General features: G+C 37.4%; 1 protein-coding gene across 1 annotated transcript in view; it reads left to right on the top strand.

Moving 5' to 3' along the window:
• Positions 1 to 15,163, top strand: part of INTU (inturned planar cell polarity protein) — a 32,649-nt gene extending 17,486 nt beyond the window's left edge. The window contains exons 5-16 of the mRNA XM_033060531.1: positions 2,944 to 3,062; positions 3,354 to 3,443; positions 3,846 to 3,923; positions 4,579 to 4,762; positions 7,140 to 7,193; positions 8,298 to 8,360; positions 9,253 to 9,474; positions 9,818 to 10,240; positions 10,725 to 10,822; positions 11,397 to 11,586; positions 13,323 to 13,477; positions 14,314 to 15,163. Coding sequence (XP_032916422.1) covers positions 2,944 to 3,062; positions 3,354 to 3,443; positions 3,846 to 3,923; positions 4,579 to 4,762; positions 7,140 to 7,193; positions 8,298 to 8,360; positions 9,253 to 9,474; positions 9,818 to 10,240; positions 10,725 to 10,822; positions 11,397 to 11,586; positions 13,323 to 13,477; positions 14,314 to 14,425 — 1,788 coding nt within the window. The 3' untranslated portion in view covers positions 14,426 to 15,163. The remainder of the gene's footprint in view (positions 1 to 2,943; positions 3,063 to 3,353; positions 3,444 to 3,845; positions 3,924 to 4,578; positions 4,763 to 7,139; positions 7,194 to 8,297; positions 8,361 to 9,252; positions 9,475 to 9,817; positions 10,241 to 10,724; positions 10,823 to 11,396; positions 11,587 to 13,322; positions 13,478 to 14,313) is intronic.
• The last annotated feature ends 6,124 nt before the right edge of the window (positions 15,164 to 21,287 follow it).

A 21,287-nucleotide genomic window follows, 5' to 3' on the forward strand; every position in this document is an offset into this window, starting at 1 on the left:
AAAGGTTTGCCAGTGTGCATTGCAAGTTGGTGTAGTTGTTCAGGATGTAGCCATAGCTACAAATACTTCTCTCCACCAGGGATACAGAGCTGAGGTTGGCCTCTTGCCCAGTCTGGAAATGACAAGTGGACAAAGTGGACTTCTTAGGAACAGACATTTGAGAAAAGACTCTTCCTGTGTTAATTCAGATTTAGCATTGTGTCACAGGTTTTTCCAGTCCCCAGGGACTAAGATGGCAGGACAGTGATTGAGTGGGGAGCAGAAAGAAAACATTTTGCTTTCTCTCCCTTGGAATTTTTCCTTAGATTGACATACCTTTATTTTTTTAATGCTATTTTTCAGCTGGTACAAGTCTACCTTCTGTTGGTAATGTGTAAGAGAGAAAAAGTGTTCCAGCTACACAAAATAGGGTTAATTTTATTTTCTAGAAACAGGGCTGGGAAGGAGAATTACATGATACCATAATATGTATGTCCAAGACCAGCGTTTTCTTGACCACATAAACTATGAAATATTTTTAAAAATAATTTGAGGGCCTCTTGCTCCTCTCTTACGCATGTAAATGCCTGATTGCAATTCTGCACTTCACAGTAAATTGAATAACTGCTTTCTTGCTCCATTGTTTCTTTACATTCTCCCAAGAAACGGATTAATCCTGAGCATTGAGCAGAGGTAAAAGAGGGATTGTAATGCCCTTGTTGTCCCTTCACAACATGGAATAATTCTTTCCTGAGAAGTTCTGGCAATTATGCAGCCCCAAATATGTTGAGAGATGCTTTGCAGATATAATGAAGCTCTTTATAACATTTCCTTGCAAAAGAATGCTGTGGGTTTTTTTAAGGCATTTGTCTTTAATTTGGTTTTCTGGACTTCAGGCAACTTCTATCCTATAGATGTACTGTCCCAGATTTAGTTTAAACAGCACTTTAAATGAAGCTATGGTACACCAAAGCCACCCTGCACAGAAATATAATGATCCTTTAAGAAGCTGCTTTACCCATACCCAGAGGAGACACAGTATGCAGATCACATCCGTGTAAACAGTGGCAACTGGAACTTGTAAATAAGTATTCCACTTGTGAGCTTTTGGCACCTAAAATAGAATTAATGAGCTTTAAGACATAAGCTCTGTCTGCTCAGCTATACAGGGAGGTAATATTGGGAATCATTTGGGATGTGGGGGGGTGTCCCTATGGTAACAGTTTCTCAGTGAGTGAGGGCAGTCCTGCCTTTTTTATATTTTAGTTAAAGTTGGGTATTACAATTACACATTATTTGTAGCAGTATACAGCACTCCCATCTTTGTCTTTGACCTGATTTTGGCAATAAAAGGAACAATGTTCATGTTCCTCCTGCTGTTACTAGAAGACTGTGCCCAAGTTTAGGGGTTGGGTTGAGGGAGAATTTACACTTTTAGAAATGAGCTAGTTGTATTTATTAATTCCATTGTCACTGGCCTGTGACCTTAGGGCTTGCTTTGGAGACAGCTGATGTGGTGGCATGTGCTGGCCCTTGTTAAATCACTATATCCACACATGATAACAGCTCTGCCTGTTTGTTACAGTTGGCTTTTCTTTCCCTGGGAATGTGTTCAGATAATTCTCTAACAAATTTTGTGTAAAGGCTCCAGTTCATAGTGAGGAGGGGGGGAAAAGGCTCTTTCTAAGCCTTTGCAGGGCTGCAGTTAGAAAACAGCAGGATTTCTCCAGTTGAGGGATTGATTCCAGAAAAAAGGATCCTTGTCACTAATGAGTATTTATAGAGTTAATTAAATTGGATGTGAATGGAGAGTTTGTCAGGTCTTTCTGTAATGAAATTTTGCTTTCTTTTAGTTTTGATGAAGGAAAATTTCCTAGTGGGTGTTGGCACTGGCTGGATATGCTTAGTGACATAAACAGGGAAGTTAATCATGCCTGAGTTTCATTTGTTTGTGGAGGAAGATAATTTACTATAATCTTTGCAGCAGATACGCTTAATATGACATGCATTATTTTTGGCCCATCTTGATTTGGCAGAAAGCAATAAATGAGGGGCAATCATGTTTGCTTGTTACTATATTTTTATGGTTGCTGAAATAATATGTTTTTGAAAGTGTTTGAATAAAAGAATGATTTGTTTTAAATTGTTAGAAAAAGAAAAATATCTCACAAATATTTATCTCTACAGAGCTTTAGTTTCAAATGACTTGTTTAAGTGCATCTGGTCAGATGTTTCATGAGAAATCTTAATGGTGCATTTTAAAATTTGAGCACATTCATCAGTTATGTTTTATCTATCCACATAAAACAGCTAGGTAAGGTTATATAGAGAGACTTGATTTTTCATATTCTCATATTAGTTTTGAAGAGCTTTATGTCTGATGATGATTTATGTCAGAATTTAAATGTTGAAAGAACTGTACAAATCCTTGAACCAGAGAATGACAACTGTGTGGTTGGAAGGGACATTAAAACCATCCAGTTCCAACCCCACAGCCATGGGCAGGGACTCCTTCCACTGTCCCAGACTGCTCCAAGCCCCATCCAACCTTCCTTGGACACTTCCAGGGATGGGGCATCCACAGCTTCTCTGGGCAACCTGTGCCAGGCTCAGCACCCTCACAGTAAAGAATTTCTTCCTCTCCCTTGGCAATGTATTTAAAGTTGTAAGATGCAGTGGTCACACAGTTTGTCATTTGATGTTTCTCCATGTAATAATTATTCTAAGTCAGTCATGCTTTTCTATGAAATAGAGAATTTTAAACTGTGCCTTTTAGAACTTTCCAGTATGCCCATGCAGTACACTGCTTGTTTCAATCTCATATAAAAGGATATGATGAAAGATTTCATGTTTTTTAAAAAAAAACTGTTATTAAAAAAAAAATCATTATCTTGTGTTCTATGGGGATTTTTTGGAGGGGTTTTGGCTTTTGTTTGCTTAACTAACAGCTAACTTTCTTCACAGCAAGAAATTATTTATCAGTACCCCATATCTGAAGCATCCCAAAAACTGAGAAGTGTGAGAGGGATATTTCTCACACTGTCTGACATACTGGAAAGTGTTACTGGTACCGAGATTATCAGGTAAAAGTGTTTGAAATGTAATTACTGTTTTTATTACTTTATACATACATGTACAGCAAACATGGGTCATGCATCAAGTTCTAGACAAACCAGAGCAACTCAACCTGTTGAGGCAGTAACACTTTAACTGCAACAGCATGCCTGGAGTGCTCAGCCTGGATGTAAATTGATTTGGGGGAATTTCATTGTAGTGGGTTGCACTGACCAGGATTTTTAGTTCAGTGAAATGATTTTCAACTCCTTTATAACTTCCTAGTATTAACAGAAATACTTCTGGTTTCATTTTTCTAGTTCTTCCCTTTTCTTATGTGAAAAACTGGTTCAAGTTGTTTACTGGAAAGAATCTGACAAGTTGCTTGTAATTGGCCTTCCCGAAGAAAAGTGAGTTTCAAAGGAAAGGTTTTATCTTCCTTTAAATTTTGTGTCCTCAAATTTATTTTCTGTACTTTTCTAACAAAAAAGGCAAGGAAGGGCTTTAAATGTACTCTCTTTACTGTAACTAGTTTTTATGTCTATGATTCCACTATTTTGATTGACTTTATTCACATCTTTCATATATCCATTGTTGTAGTTTCTTTTTCATTTCCTCTGAAGAGAATAAGATCCCAGAAATATTTGTAAGTCAGAAAAGAATAATATCCTAGGATTTGTTAAACTCAAGTTGTTTGCAGAGACTGCTGAATAACACCAGTAATAATACATATTTACACATTCTAGGAGGAGTGCTTATTCATCATAAAGATGTTAAAACCATAGCTGTATGTTTTAATTTTTATTTGTTAGTGTGCCACTTGCTCAGCTGAGGAACATGATTCAAGATGTTGTCAGGACCTTGACATTTATGTACAGTTCTTTGGACAGGTGAGTTCTTTCAGAAGTATTTTCTCTTCAGTCACTCATTTTTCATTGGTGCTCACTGACAAAGTCAAGCAGTAGGATTAATTTTGATGTTTCAGGGAATTTCTTTGCGTGTTCCTTTACACTTGTATAAAAACAAGAATTCTGTTGTTCTTGCCTTTTGGTTTCAATCTTAACACAGTAAGACACTGTTTAAACACTTTTTGTTGCTTCAGAAACTTTTGTCCTTCATTAGGTTAAATGATTCCCATAATCCAAGTCACTGTGGATGTCAGCAGCACTCTGCAAATGTTATCCTCTGTGTCTGTAAAACATACGTGTGTATCAGTGTTGGATTTATAACAGAGTAAACACTCTGGGCTTCTCCAGAGTGAGTCTCTGGAGTGCCAAACTCCAAACAAAAAGGATAAATCTCAGTTTCCAAAAAGGTGAGACTGATGTTTCACTCACCTTAAGTTGCACTAAGACTTAGCACACTGGTTTATTTGCTCTTTGTTTGTAAGTACTGCCTGGGTATCAGCCTAGTGGTTTTTTCCACGTTAAAAATCCATCCAAATGTAGCATCATGCTGTAAAGAGGCTTGTGTAGCACTGAGGGTTATATAAACAAGCTGTGAATTTCTCAGTGTTATTCTAACTTGGAGTTCATGTTTGTCCAGTGCTTTTTGCCAGGTGGAAAATGTTTCTCGCCTGGATCATTTTTTCAACCTGTTCTTCCAGCGTGCCCTTCATCCTGCAAGGCTCCAGCCCAGCCCCAGTGCTCAGCACCAGGATTGCTGGAGTGCCCTGTTCCTGGACAGCCTCCCAGGCCTGCGCTGGCTGACACTGCCTCAGGACATCAAGGTCAGCTCCTTCTCACACCTCTCCAGGAAAAACTGGGCATGACAGGCCAAAAAGTCCATGCAGGTGTCTTCTGTTCTTCCTGTCTGATTTACCTAAGTGCTTTGCCCATCCCAGACCATCCATTTTCCTATAAAATTCGAGTTTGGAGCCACACCATCATTCCCACAGGATTGCTGTTGTGAGTGTGGTTTGGTGACTTTAGAGTTATCTAGGAATAGTAGAGAAAGCATCCCCTGGTATGGAGCTGTATGTTTGACTTCAAGTATTGAGGTATTTGGCAGGCAGGAAATAATATTCTAGAAGCCCATGTACTTCTCATAATTTAGGAGAATTATAAATGGCTGTTGGAGAATCAAAATAAATACCCACATCTCATTTGTTGACACCAGAAAAGCACAGTTTTTCTGCACCATTTATTTCACTGTGCCAGGTTACCTCCATGTTAGAAAGTGAGCTGTGCTTTAAGCAGCAATGAGACAGAAAGGTAGATCACAGTAAATAACATTTCATTAATAACATTTTAGCTGCCAGTCATAAACCTCATTTTCATTACTTTAGTATCTGTGACTCCAGTTTAAAATGTTAATCTTGTCACTGTAGAGTTGCTTTTTTAATGAGTATCTGCTGTGATTTAATGCAAATAGAACAGCTGGGAAATTTTAAATTCAGAGTTTTCGTTCATGGAGAGACCCAAAATATTGGTACATTTGTAGATTACATAGTTAAGGCTAATTCTAATTCTAAGAAAATGATTCTGATCTGAGCTGACAATAAACTCCATTATCCAAACTTAATTCATCAACAACAGCAACAAAAAAAGAAACCACATTGTACTCACTGAACTTAAAGAGGCTGTTAGATGGAAAATTAAAATTGCTTCTCAGAATGGCTCTGGGAAAGGCCCAGGTCTGGATGTTCATAATGACTTTTCTTCTGCAGTGGCATATTCTATAATTTATAATTCTATTATTTATTTGAAGATAACATTAACTAGGACTTTCCTGCATTTCTCTTTTTATATTTAGTAAGACCTCAGTGTATAATTTTCATGGGAAGGGAGGAAGGGTTAAAGTCATTCAGTTTCCTATTGACAGGGTTTGCAGAAAGATTTCAGGTTTGCTATGGTTCAGTAAGAGTTGTCAGGGATGTTCCAAGTTATGCATCAGTCTGTGCCATTGTTTCCAAACAGATTGCTCTTTGCCAGCGTGGCTTTCTCCCTTTTCTCCTCTAAAGGAGAATTGTCTTCTCCTTTATCTTTAGTCACAGACTGATAATTAGTTCTTTCCATTGTGCACTGTAGTTTTTTACTACTTTTTTATGATTTGTTGACTGAGGGCTTTTCCATGCTTTTTTCTTACTTCTCAAGTTTCTCTAGAGAGGCTCTGTTGCACTTTGGTCTCCAGTTTAGCTTGCAGGCTGTTTTTTTCTTACAAAATAGTAAGTTTTAAAAGGACTTGGAAAACACCATCATTGATACCTACAATACAGACATCACTTTCCAGAGTTCTTTGAGATCATTCCCATTTGCCAGAAAAGTGGTGCTGTTGCAGAAGCTGACATTTCCAGTTAGTGTTTTGGTAAAGATCTTTCTATTCTGTAAGGAATATAAAACTAAAAATGTCAGTTCTTCAGGCAGAAAGCCATTTAAATTTTGACTGGGGAAAAGCTGAGAGGCTGGTTAGTTGTCAAGTGCCAACAGCAGACTTGCTGACATTTCTCTGTTTGAAAACTGGCAGTATTTCAATTAGAGGCAGCCTGTTAACAGCCCAAGAAGTTTGTAATTATGTGATTTAGGGTCTTTTCATTAAGTAGCACATTTATGTCATGAGTTTCAGTGCCTGGGACCAAGGAAAGTACCTTTAATAAAACTTGATTTAACCAACAGCTCTTGCAGTTACAGAAATAAGGAAGATTAAAGTAGTTTCAACAGAACAAAAAGAATGTGTGAGAGAGTTTTGGCAACTTACATAGAGAGAAAAAACTGAAATCCATTGGATAAAAGATTTTTCTGAAAACTCAGTTGGATGCAGTAGTGTGCCAGGTTTGTCTCTAGACCTCATGTTTTAAAGCACCCTGAAAGGAAGAGTGACATTTCCTTTATACCAGCCACTGGGGTCAGCAGGCACACAAGCAGAGAAATTGTACAGTTCAAAGAGCAGGGAAATAGACAGCAATTAGAAAGGATTTTTCTTAATTCTGGTATCTGCAGGTGTTCTTCATACTTGATGTTACTAATAAAAAAGAGGTGCAAACTTTTATCTGCTCACTTTGTACTTGTGAATCCCAGTCTGAGATGAGCAAGACAGAGCAAGATGTGCTATTGCTGGAAATTAATGTGTTGGAAATCTCTACTGAAAAGTATTTTTTACTATTTCAGCTGGAAATTGACACAGCACTGAGTGATCTGGAAGCAGCTGACTTTGCAGAGCTGGTAAACTTTTTATTTTTGTTTGCTTTGCACAGTATCTCCTTGTCTTGGTGTCACATCCAATGGTTTAAACAAGCACTAATTGCAAAATGTTTAATCAAGTGGGAGTCAAGTCAGTTTATCCTGAATTTCTCTCCATGCTTCACATTATGAGGTATTCTAATCATATAGGATTGGTCACTGAAAATCCATGATATAATATAATTTAAATCCATGGATGTCTACAAAAACACTGATTTCAACAGAGGGGATTGTTGTTACATTTCTTCTTTGTATAAATAACTGTCTCCTTCCCAAGCAATTATGAACAAACTTGGAAACATCTATGGATCAGAATTTAATTTTCCAGTTTACAGAAGGCAATTACAAATTCTGCATACTTTTAATACTGTTAAAGAAGGTGGTGGTAATATAATTTACTTAAATAACTGTTAGCTGTGCAAGGTGTAAACATGTCAACATTTCAGCTTTACTTTGTAATGAAATAGCTCTCTGGAGCTCATGTTCCAGAACAGTTACTCTAAAATTCTGTTCAAAAGAATCCCTACACTAAACAACATGGATGATTATTTATAGAAATCAGTGTTTGTAATTTACAGTTTGCACAGAAATTGATTCCACCTACCTAATTTAAAATACAGTATATCCATCTAAAAGCAGTGCTGCTAATGGGAGAGCACTGGGCATTAAAAGATGAATGAATGGGAAATATTTTGAGTAAAATGTCACAGACTGGAAAAAAATGCTTGGACTTGTAAGTTTTACTCTAGGAGGGCCCCTGGTGTCAGTAGTTATGCTAAAGCTGCTTTGCTGTTAGCTGTGAGAATGAACATATCCTAACAAAAAGAGTTAAAATAATTAAATAAATCTAGTTATTTTGAACTGAAATTTTTAGAGAAACTTGTAACGAAATGGAATTCAATAATGGAGGCTAAAAACTTGGTATTTCCTTAACTCAGTGTTAACTGCTGTACTGGTAATATGGTCAAATATGAAAATATTAAAGTATTGATTACAACTGACCAGAATCAATTCACTTGCATTTGGTAAATAAAATAACAATGCTGAATTAAAAATTATACAGTGCTTTTCTTTTCCCCCCAACAGTCTGAAGACTATTATGACATGAGAAGATTATATGTGATTCTGGGCTCTTGTCTCTTTTACAAGGTAATATTAATGACTAAGACCTAAAAATTAGGAAAATGCATCTAGAATTGTGATTTAATCTTTCAGAATCTCGCGTATCTGAAGGGAATATATGACTGATTTAAGCACGTATTTCTAGTAACAGAGCTCCAACATCATAACAGAAAAAATCAGAGTCAGGAAATAGTATTTACTGTATGAACACTAAGAACAGAAGTGCTTCTTTAAAACTGGAATTTCTTGGTGTACAAGCATTGGAAAGATAACAAGAAAACAGAGTCAATTCAACTGAGATTGTAGGATATTCTAATAGGAATGTTGTTTATTTCCATGTTTTAATAGCAGGTGCTCAGTCTTGAATCTTTATTTATATACAAGACTTGAAAAATTGTACTAACAGCTTTTTCACTTTGGCCTCATTTGTAACTTTATCTTTGGTAAATATAGACAGTGTGATCAACAGTATAAGGAGCAAGGTAACAGCCTTTGCTTTAAGAAAACTTGCATTTTAAGGATTTTATCAGGCAACTGTTCTTTGTTCTGGAATGTTATGAGAGAAATGGAACTGCACAGTATCTACCATGACAAAACTTCAGATGTAAAGCCCTTAGTGCTGGAACCACTGTACTGTGGAGCTTCTTTGGGAATTTTATTAATTCCAAGGAAAGCTCACTATATTTGGAGAGAGAATTAAATGAGAATTCGAGCATCTTAACACTGTAGCTGTTATGCAAGTTGGGAAAGCCCAGCTCACCTTCAATAACTTGCATATATGCTGATGGTTGATTTGTTCCAGAAACCTTACAATCACAGTGCATGTGGAACAGGGATCTCTGTATGAAAAGCACTCTGAAGTGCTGCATGGTGGTGGTGTATTTCTCACTGAACACACTTCCTTTTCTGTTTAATTCAGGGCTACTTGATTGGTAATCACTTGCCAAAGGAAGACCTTGTTGATGTGGGTCTCTACTGCCGGCACTACTGCCTGTTACCCCTGGCAGCAGAGCAGAGGATTGGCCAGTTGGTGATTTGGAGGGAGGTGTTCCCACAGCACCACCTCCAGCCCTCTGAAGAGGCAAGTCTGACAGGATACAGGGAACCTGAAGCCAGATACTTCCTACTGATAGTTGGCTTGGTGAGTTAATGCTGCAGCATGCCCATTCTCTCCCTTTTGCTGTTGTGAGTTGTCTGTTCGCTACATCAACACTTTCCATGCGTTTCTTTGCGTAATTTTTCAAAATACTCAAATTGTAACTGTTCCATGGGATAGAATTTCCCAGGGAGTAGCATTATTTGTACATCTACAAATCTTGCAAAGTTTAATATAAATTCACTTTAGTTATAAATGTTTCTACCTTCATAATCTTGTCTTTTCAGACAGCTCACATCAGAAATGTCACGGTTTGGTTTCCTAAGTGTGGACTTTCTCTAAAGCAAACAGCTGCTGAGTTTGTAAGCAGTCTTTTCTGTGTTTACAGAGACACTTTGTACTGTGTGTCCTGCTGGAGGCAGGGGGCTGTGCATCCAGAGCTGTTGGGAATCCAGGACCAGACTGTATCTATGTAGACCAGGTCAAAGCAACCATACTGCAGCTGGAAGGAATAGACGCCAGCATAGAGGAGAGGCTGGATGCTCCCTCCATCCCACCTGTAGCCTGTGCTGACTGGTTCCTTCCTGCAGCACGGGACAGACTGGACAGCTTGAGCACCTCTCCCATGCTAAGCAAGCTCCAGAAGTCCTGCAAACCTGTGAGCAGTGCAGGGAGCAGGAGGAGCCTGTTTGGGGACAGCTGCCACAGCACACGGACACAGAGCCCCGCCAGGAGCAGCGGGGCAGCCGAGCAGGGCAGCCAAGGGCCCCCCGAGGAGGAGAGCACCAACCCACAGCCTGTGGGGGAGCAGGTCAGGGAACACAGGCACAGAGAATTCATCAGCTTCTGGGGGACTGGGGACAGGGCAATAAAAAGCACACTGCAACAGAGTAAGTCCCTTGAATTCAGTAGAAAATACTTTTGTTGCCTTGGGAAGCTCTGAGTCAGCCTCAGAGCCATCACACTTCTTTATTTGATCATTGCTTGTAAATATTTGGGGATTTCACATGACTAAAGTGGGCACAGCTGTGTTAAAAAAAGCAGATATAATTGGAGAATATCCCCAAAATAACCTATCAAAACTAATTGTTGTACAGTTCTGTACAGCAGTTGTACAACTGCTTCTAACCAAGTTTAGTCTAAAATAGGCTATCAGATACATTTATTTAAATTGATATAACTGGGCCTTACTAAAAATGCTTCATTGTCCACTTCTTTCTTTTGATTTGGTTGGATTCTGTTCTTTCTTTAGCTGTGTGCTCTCTTGTTTTTTCATCTATCTGCTTGTTTTTCAGGCCACCAGAAAAAAACACATCCTGCCAAACCCATTTCATTCAGGAAACCTTAAAAAGAACCCCACAGAGCAAGATACAGAACTTCTTAATGCTATCAAGTAAGAAATTATTTTTTATTATTTCATTTTTAGGCTATGCTTGAATTGTTTTTTTAATATACAAAGATCACAGAAGTCCCTGCATGATTTTATTCCAACCAAAGCTTTGCTATGCAAAGATTATCAGAAATGAATCTGTTAAACTGAGAGCTTAATTAAATGTAAAAATTTGAAATAATACAGTAAAAGACAGCTGTTTCTAATAATACGTCAGTATTGTGCACACCTGTCCCACAACTGTGTGACCTTGGAATTTCAAGTGGAAATTTCTGGACCACACATGTACTTACCTTGTGCCTCCATGTTATCTCTATTTTATTTCACTTTCCTTTTTTGGGGACAATTTTTGAGAGCACAAGTGTGATGCCTAACTAGCACCACAGTTTTAAAATTCGTTTAAATTGAGTATTATAGTCAAAATTAGCAGGATTTCCTTGGTGTGGAGATAGGAACCTTTTGAATGCCTGTATCCATTTTGCACCCTACTGTAATTAGAAAAACAATTCTGCCTTAAGAAACAAAAGCTGCAAATTATTATTTTTTTTAATATAATGAATTCTCCAATATTTTTAAGGTTGACATCTGGTCCTGAGAACACCCTCTTCCACTATCTGTCTTTGGAGACAATGCAAGGAATTTTTATTACTCCAACTCACAAAGAAGTAGCACAGCTTGGTGGCTCCATCCACCGTCAGTTAATTGAGAATTTCTACCAGTGCTGCCTTTCAATTCGTTCCATTTTCCAGCAGTCCATGAGGAAAGAGGTATGGAAATTTGGATTTCTCTTTGTCCAATCACATTCTCAGTTCAATATTTCAAGATTCTTTTCATTATTTCCATGGTTTAAGAACAGCTGTCTGCATGTCTGCAGACTCTAAACCAAAGTGGAATGCTGTCAGTTGTATTTTTTAGATCCTAAAGTGACAATTCAAGTGAGAAAAGTGAAAAAAGGGAAAATAACAGTACAAACTGAATGAAGGCAAGTTTGCAAATAGCAGTGTAGTTTTTCTTAATGTTTCTCTGATGTTACTGAAGAAGTCTTTTCTGGATAGACCCATGTGCCTTGTAAATCTAGAGATTTTTAAGTGTTAAAAATAGTGTTAATTTGGTGGCTTGGTCACATGACACTGGGGTTTGGCTGAGTAGGGCTTTGGCAATGAACCATGTATTTTGGGCATTTCTGCTGGAGATGCACAAACCCAAAAGCAAGCAGAGAGAATAAATGAGTATTTCTTAGCATCAAATTGCCTTTGGCTACAGGCATTAAATAGACATTTTATAGTTAAAGCCATAAAAACTGAGAATTGGAAATAACTGATGGACATGTCTCCTTCAGGGAAATTTGGTGCAGTCTTTTGCATACTGGCTCCAGCAGTTAATGCTGAAATTATGTATTATGAAATATAGCTGAAATCAATGCTGAAATTATGTGTATTATGGCACAAGGAGAATGTAAAAAAATAAATAGAAATTTGCCTTGTTCATAGTGCATGACAAAAAAAATCAAATACAGAAGTGTACTATTGTACTGTGTATTCTTTGTCATCAGCTTAATACTGTTATGGTTTAGGATCCATTACTGCACCAGTAATGCAAAGTTACTGTAAACTGATCGAGAATTAATTTTGCCTCAATTTTTGAGAACTGAAAATTCACAATTTAACTTTAAAAATGTGTACAGGAATCTTGAATAAATATTAAATTGAGCAAAAATAAGCTCTGTCTTTCTAAGCCCTAAAATTTGATGCTTTGACCATGTTTTCTAGATCTTCAGCCCCTGAATCTTCAATATTGTAGGCAGATTGAACAATGTGGTTTGTGCATCTGCATATGGCAGGCAGAAGTTCCTTGAGTAGTTTTCTGAAAAAACCTTTTCTTTCACCTTTGAAGCAACTTTTTCACTGGCAGATCCAAAGATGAATTGGAACTTCTGAAAGGTTTATTCAAAAGCTCTGCTCAAAACATAGCTCTAAAAGCTGGAGAAAACACAAAAATGGTTTTATTTTCTATGCTTTTATGCCCTCATAGTTGAGTAAGAATCAGAAAATGCTCTGAGCAAAGTGCTTCAGCTGTTTATTTACAAAAAGAAATTCCTGCTTGGCCAAGTTTATTCTATAGACTCTTACTATCACAGTTCTTAATTAGGGAGGTACACAGAGAAAAAAAGATGAGAGCTTTAGCTGTTGTAACACACTTAATAAAAATGCTGTAGTAACTCAGATGTCTTACTAGAAAAACAATGTTTGGCTAGAAGGAAAAAAAAGTCAGAAAAGGGAGCATGTCTCTAATTCCAACTTGTGTAACAATGGAAAAGCCTTTTGATGCCAAAGTAACAAAACTGGGGAAAAGAATCGAGAGCAAGTTAGTTATATCTTCTAAGGCTGGCTTTTTGACAGCAGGATCATCCATCAGCGTCCTGAACAGATCACATGGTTGTATTTGCTCATGTTTATGTCAAAACGTTTCATTCTCTACTAACATTTCACCAGTTGTGTTACAGAAAAAGAAAAAGGCAGGCAGTGGGATTTCAGAATTCAGTAAGGCAGCTGAGGACCCAGGTCTGGTAAGAGAACACGGACTTCTGTTTGAGTGCTCTCCTGAAAACTGGACTGACCAGAAGAAACCACCTCCAACAATGAACTACTGGGTTGTGGGGTAGGTGTAAAGACAAATTTCACCTCCAGTTTTTCATCTTGACTATGCCATTATGTTCTTTAAAAATACTTCACAGAAATACTTGAACTGACTGACTGAGGTATCTTTAATTTAAGGGGACTGGGAAGTTACGTTGAGGTGAATTTCCACCTTTAACAGTTGCTGAGTCAGTGATATAAACAAATGAGGTGAACAGTTGTAATTACTGTTATATTATAAAAGAGGCTTTTTCACTGGGAAGAAAAATGTCTATAAAGAAAAATAATTGTTTCCCACCATGATTGTAGGTAACTGCAGTCCATGTGGAAAAATTAAAATCTTTAATTAAAATATTAAAAAATGTTTGCACTACTGTTGATATCTTTTTAAAAATAATTATAATGCAAAGATATTAACAGCTTCTCTATTTTAGCTCTTTCCCAAGAGGAGCTCATTGGATTAATATGTGGGAAGGTAAACTACCCAGATGTTATTATGTTTAAAAACTACCAAGTATGTGAATCCTCTGGGGCTTGCTCCCAAGGACCTTGATTACAGCTTGTAGCCCAGAAACTTGGCTTGCTGCAAACAGACCAATAATACAGAAGATCCTGAAAACCTGAAGATTTTTTTCCCTACATGGCCTTAGAAGAACTGAGTTTTTAAACTTGATTTAAAAATCCAGTGTACTGAAGGAGGTAAAGCAATGCAGGACATCAAAATCTGCCAACTGTCTGAGCAGCCTGTTTTAACTTCCTAGTGAAACCTTGCACTACATCCAGAATCTACCCTTTGAGGTGAGAAAAAGTAACACCTGTGATGATTTTCTTTTTATTCTTTCTTTTTTTTTTGCCCAGGAGACTCATCCTCCATCCCAAACCTCAGGAATGTTACGTGTGCTTCCATGACTCAGTGACAGAAGCTGCTGTGGAACTGGCCTTTAAGCTGTCCTTTGGCTTAGCTGCATAGATGAGCTTCCTGCACACTCAGGCATCCTGCATGGTGTGGTAATTCTTTAAAGCAGCCCATATAAAGGCAAATGAACTCAGTTTGGGTGCCACCCATGGGATATCTTTGAAATGCTTTGAAAAAATTGAATGCCTTGTGGTATGACACAATTAAAACTTCAGTGGTGCTTCTAATGAGCTCATCAGTTGAATACTTAAAAGTATTTCAGAGAACCAAAGTTCTTATTTTTATAAACTGTCACTTTTTTATTCTGGTCATAACTTTATTATATGAAAACACTACATAATTTGTATGTTCACTGCTGTTCAGTGTACAATATGAAACATAAAATGGTAAGCTGATCCCTCAAGTACTCTATGAACATGGAAATTGGTGATGGGAGGAAAAAAAAAAGTTCTCCAGACAGTTAAAATTTTGCTCCTCCTGAAAAATACTGAACGTTTTCAGTAGCATTATGTTAATCAAAACAGAAATAGAAATCTTTTAGGCAATTCCTGGCACTTAGCCTCACAGAACTAATGGCTTACCATTTTTGCTCTCCTGCACACTCAAGGACTATAGTGTGGTTGATGTTTTACTTGACTCCATGAGTTTTAACTATAAATAATACTTGTATTTGTTAAAATGCAATTTTGAAGACACAAAGATGGGGGGCAGACAGGGTGGTTTTAAGATATGCATGGACTTGGCTTATTTTATATTCATAATTTCATAATAAAAATGTATATTTGTTAAAGACCAGTAACGCATTAATTTTTAATTCTTTTTTTACATAATGTATCTTTTCTTTTTACTATTTTATTCTACTTGTTTTTCATGAGTGCTGCTCATAAAATGCGTAACTAGAATTGCATTTTAAACAACGGGATCAAAAAGTTTAAGTGTTCAGGAAAGCAAATGCAATTTCATGGGTTCTCATGACCATCTCTTTAGATCTTGTTTTCACTGTAAATGACACCGTTTGGGGTAGTCCTAAAACAGTCAATCAAATGCTCGCAGTGCTCACAGGGTGATTCACAGCTTGTCTTGATCACTCAACAGTTGCTTTAGTTCCAAGCTGCTGAAGTCTCAGACCTGAAGTGCAAGCGTTTGATTGAAGACTTTGCTAATCAGCTTTCTCCAGGATTTATGGTTCCTAGCAGATGAGCAACAGTATTTCAGTCTGAGGCACACAAATCACAGCAGTAGTGTGTTGTTAGCTGTGCTCCCCGTGCATAAATCAAGTGATGAGAGAGTTACTCTGTGACACCTCTCAAAAGCCTAAAATATACAGCTCTGGGTATTAGATTTCCTGGTAGATGGAAGAAGGAAGGTGGGGCAAAGCAAGCAGTGCTTTAGCTGTTTATCTTAGTGTCCAGGAGAACCCTTTCTTTAATTTAGAAGAATAATGTAATTCTAGAAGTGCCATCAAGTTTCTGACACCTGTGTAAAGCTGTTGCTCTAAGATGGAGTGTGAGCACCCTCTCTTGTCAGCCAAAATGTGTGGGGAGGCTGCTGCAGGAGAGCAATGTCTGCACAGCCCTGTAACTGCTCTGCTCTCCTCCACTTCCCATAGGTGTACCTAATCCTAGAAATGGATGAACTAAGGAAATTGAAAATATAAGCTGTTTCTCATATTACTGATGTTTCACTCATGGTTTGAGATCTTCTACTGCTAACACTAAATTCATAATTCAAAATAAATCCGATTTCCAAAAAGAAGTGCTTGAAAAAGAAAGGACCTGAAAAGGAAGATTTTTGGCCTTTATTGCAGCTCATATCAAATGGAAGATATATGGTATAATATCCCTGCTGTAGTAACTTTGGAAATTTTAAAATCTCTAGTTACTTTTAAAAATCCTTCTTTTTCTCTGTAGAATTTTTGGCACTGATGGTTTGGCAAATGTTACATAGTATTTCCCAACACAAGCTCTAAAGGTTGCTTTAAGGACAAACACAAACATATTTTTATGTCCAAAGGGGATAAAGGAAAACAGGTTAAAATAATCTTTTGCATATTCATTTTTATAAACAAACTAGATCTGGTTAAGAGCTGTGCATTTCTTTCCCTCAGCATGGCTGGTAATTAGCGGTGGTAGAAAGAGGCAGATTTCCTGTGTACTTATTATTGCAGCAATAAAATGTGGGGTTTGATCTTCAATGATTAATGACTTTGTGAGGTGTCTGTAAATGTCCCTCCATTCAGATGGGTTCTTGAAAGGCACACAGGCCAACACCCGTGGAATTAATTACAAAAAATCTTGGTCTTGGAATATGAAATGTTGATTCTGGCATTTGGCAAATTGCATAAAATTCATTCAGATCAGCAGAATGGAAAATAAATTTTCATATCTGATTTGTTTAACGTGAAAATAGATGGAAAATCTGCTTCATTTGTCTCTGTCTTAAGTTATCTCTTTCAGGATTTCTTTGATTAGGTTTTGATAATGTAAACAAAAATCCAGTGTTCTGCGATTTCTCTTATTGACAGTTCTTTACTACACTGCCAGAAAGTTTCCTTGCCGCAGGCTTTTCTGGTAGTGCTGACCAGGAGGAATTCTGTCAGTCACTGAAAGTTTGATTCATCTCCTGATAGCTCATGCAAATTCTTAAGCGGTTCTTTTTCAATTACAGTCATTTTGTATATAAAGAGTTTAAGGTTGTTTTCTTTCTTTCCTTACAGTGGAAAAAAGTACAACAGGCATTATGTAAATAACACTGTTTATAGTTCTTAAAATCTCCCCTCCATCTCCTGGAAATGCTTCCAGATGGTTCACATGTGTATGAGCTCGTGACTCAAATTCTAGAAACATTCCATGAATAACACTCAAGATTAATTTCCTTAGAAGTACAATATTTAGCAAAGTGGCATATCCACTGCTGAAGCTCAGGGTCTTTGGGTGCTTTCTTTCATGTTCTTTTCAGGGCAGGAAATGGGATACTACAGCTGTGGAGTTGTTCCAGACTGGCAAATAAAAAGTGATTTTGGGTACACATGGTCTGCATTTATTATACAAGATGTACCCCTGATGCAGTTGTAGCCAGCACAACTATGTCAGAGCTGTAAAAAATTATGTAAAATGTTTCTTCTACTGAGATCAGCTTTTACAAGTGAAAAGATAAAAAAACCTCAGTATAGGAATTGTTCTGCTATGGTTCCTGATTATTTTGTAAACACAATGTTTTGGATAGATCTTGTTCTTTGTGCTTTGAAGTTTCATTTAGTACAAAGGTCAGTACTCTAATATTGTAATGCTGTGTTTTCATAGCTGTTTACCGCAATCTTTGGGTTGCAGTTTTGGAAGGGCATTTTGGCAAACCTGGCTGCAGGAGCAGGATCCGGTGAGATCAGCTCAGTTGGTCAGAGCATGGTGCTCATACTGAGGAAGGCAGTGAAATCTCTGCAGTGGCAGTGCCAGGTTTGCCTCATGTGCCTCAGATGTTATATTTACTGATACTACTACAGGCAGACCAATGCACAATAGTATTAGAATCCTTTCTGTCGCTTAAAAATTTACCAGTGTACAATTACAAGCATAAAAGTAAGAAATGCACAATCTTTAAAGGGGATGGAGTAGAGTGAGAGAAAATTCTCAGGAAATAGTGCTCTAGCACATTGCAATTGTTTAGATTCTGTAGGGAAAAGTTTTAACTGAATTTTGCCAACTTTGGGTGCAGAAATCAGAGGGGTTTTGTTCTTCTTAACTTAAGCTGTTATGGGGTGTCATTTAAAGAATTAAGGACCATCCCTGATCTGTATCAAGAATATCAACTGAAGATTTTCTCAACTGGGTATGATTTCTAGGTAGTTTATGTCTCTAAATACATTTCATTAATTCATTCAAAAATTAATGTCCTGAAAAGTGTGTCTGGAAGGCTTTGCAGTACAGAGAGAAATCTCTCCTGTCTCTGGGGCTGTTTGTTTTCCTGTTTTGCCTGCAATGGACAACTTAACTCTGGTTCTTGTCTGTGCAAGGTTATCTCAGGAATTGGCTGCTTTGCTTCACCTGCTGCTCCCTATGCCTTGTACTTGGGCTAAATTAGTAATTTAGTGATGCCTTTGGTGTAAGAGGGTGTACACTTTGGAGTTCTTCCTTCAAAGGTTGGTTTATTGCCTGCCATGTTTTCACCTGTAGAGAATCCCAAGAGCTGGAAAGCAGATTAAAAACCTACACATATGATTTTAACTTTGTCACAGAGATTTTTTTAACTTTTATAGCTCCACTACAGGGAAAAGCTAAAACAAGTGAGGCTTCTCATACATCTATGCAAGAATGTGTGGGGAGGAAGTGAAAGCATGGTATTCCATAGAAAAAATTCATTCCAGAGAAAAGGCAAGAGAGTTTGATCCATAAGAGTTCTACTGAATGACAGCAGCATTGGAATGGTAATTATCTGACCTGGAAAGTGTTTCAGCAAATGGAAGAAGTCACTACCTGTTTCAATACACTGTGTTCATCACGTCTCTGTGCTTTGTTAAAAACGAGACAAAGTAATGATCTCCTCTGTTTAAATGTTTCAGTCATGCTGGCAGTCTGTACTGTAAAGCAGGGTGTCTGCATGCAGAACAATGTGCATAAATTTATTTTCTATTAGGTGCTGCTGAGCAACAGTTCCAGGAACTGGGGATTGGATTATTAAAATTACAAAGACAGATGGACATCCTGGCCTCTACAGGGATTGAGTAGTTCAGTACAGGGAATCATTGTGCACCAGGCCTTCAGTTTGGGATGTTAGACACCATTAAAGTAGCTTTTACAAACAGAAATGAACACCTTTTAATCTGCCATCACATTTATTATGTACTAATGAGGCTGTTAGCTGCAGCTTTTCCACTTAGATTTATTTGTGCTCCACAGACTATTAGTGAAGAGCCAAGTTTTTCTAAGGTTGGATTAACAGTACAGAAATTGATCAAAATTGCATTTTTTATCTAATGGATCTGATGTGCATTTTACAGAACTTGTACAGGCATCCACTTTTGTTTTCTATGTTCAGCTGACAGTTTGGTGAAAGCTTTTAGTACAAAACTAGGATTGGCTATTTCTTCTCAGAGCCAGATATTTGAGCTAGGACAGGTTTGTGGGTAGAATAATTCTGCTAGGTTGTTCAGTAGCATTTGAAGTGCATTTCATAATACAAATTCTTGCAGTGAACGTTATCTTCAAACAAATAATTTTAAAAACAAAACACAAAAATGCTTTTGAGAAACCAGGACTTTGTTCCCTGCATCCCTGAGAAAGTTTTGCCACCCTGTAACAGGAATGAGTTGTTGCTTTCAAAGTGCTTTGTTTCAAGGATCTCCTCTCTTGGAATTCCAAGAAGTCAAAGAAAATCTGAATAAATGTTGGCATAGAACTTGCCTAGGTCATTTCAGAAAATTCCAGGGATACTTAAATTCTTACATAATGCCCTGCATACCTCTGGTAATCTGTCCTAAATATCACAAACCTTGAAGCTTACCCCATTAGCACTACTGACGTCTTCCTTTCAAACTAATGTGATTTCACTGTTTTATGCTTTATCTCAGCAGCAGGCCTGCAGTTCATGCTGGTTTTGTTTCAGAGTGCTGTGCCTCTTGAGGCTTTACCCAAGAATTGCCTCTGTTTCTGGTCATTAACTTACCGGTAGGATAGAGAAAAATATCAAGATTATTAAAAACATAAATTATAATAATTTAGAGTAAAATAATGGGTTTACTGGCATAAAATGTGAGAATGAGAGGATTGATATGTGTTGAGGGTGCATAAATCTATTTTGTGAGTGATCCTTGTTTCATTCATGTTGTTCTGAAGGCACAAATTAAGCTGATTAGTATGACTTTAACAACTTCTTATCATGCTGCTTATTCTGATCCAAGTGCAGGCCTTGAATTAAATATAACACCTGTTATTTCTCCAGTTAAGACTGTTTTTTCCAGATGGGATACCCTTCTGAAACAACAAGCATACTACAGTTGCTGCTTTCAGCAAAACTGGTTTCTGTCAGCTAAGCAGCAATAACTATTATCAAATAGCCTCTCATTAGCATATATTCATGTTGATCCAAAGCAAAATATGCTGAATGCTTTTTAGCTATGTTACAACACTTACTTGTATTGATCATGGGAACATATATTTCATATGTGTGTATCAGTGGCCTAAAGCAGACTAGATTTTTTTTTTTGCCATTATGGAGAGCCTAGAACCTTAGCTTGACATTCCATGTGGATCTGATTTCAGATGTAGCTAAGCTAAATCTTCAGTATTTGTTTTTTTAAAAAAAGTATCTTTTCTCCACTAGAATTTGACGTAACGAGAGGGATTTGGATTTGTGTCTCCCAAAAAAAAAAAGTGCATGTTTTTTCCTAGTGAAGACAAAAAAAACAGTGCTGGTTCCTAACACAGCCCTTAGTATGTTTGAGAAGACTCTATTGATCACTAATGAACTGCAGTCTACTTGGTATAAAACTATTTCACTCATACTAAAAAAGGGAAACAAAATATGAGCTGTGCGAGTTTTAACAGCATTGAAAGAATTCAGAGCACCCTTAGGACGGGAGTGACCTCATTTAATTCCTAAGCCTTCTACTTGCCCAGCAGAGCTTAAAAAAGGCATCAGAAGAAGGATCACAGCTTTTCTAAATTTAGCCATTGGTACCAGCTAACAGAGCGTGACACCAGATAAATATTTAATAGCCAAAAGATCCTCCTTTGGAGCGATCCATTAAGAAAAAAGTTCCTTAGTGTTCTTTACTACAGAAAGACCAATGAATCCAAGAAAATATTTACTTGCTTCTTGTTTGATGTTGTCAGTGTTTCTAAAACAACATTGAAAAGGCTCTTACCTGGCTAGCAGCATTTTAAGACAAAACACAGCCCAAAAATATGAAGAGCTAACACGT

The sequence above is a fragment of the Catharus ustulatus genome, chromosome 5 (assembly GCF_009819885.2).
Source record: "Catharus ustulatus isolate bCatUst1 chromosome 5, bCatUst1.pri.v2, whole genome shotgun sequence".
NCBI classification, from domain to species: domain Eukaryota; kingdom Metazoa; phylum Chordata; class Aves; order Passeriformes; family Turdidae; genus Catharus; species Catharus ustulatus.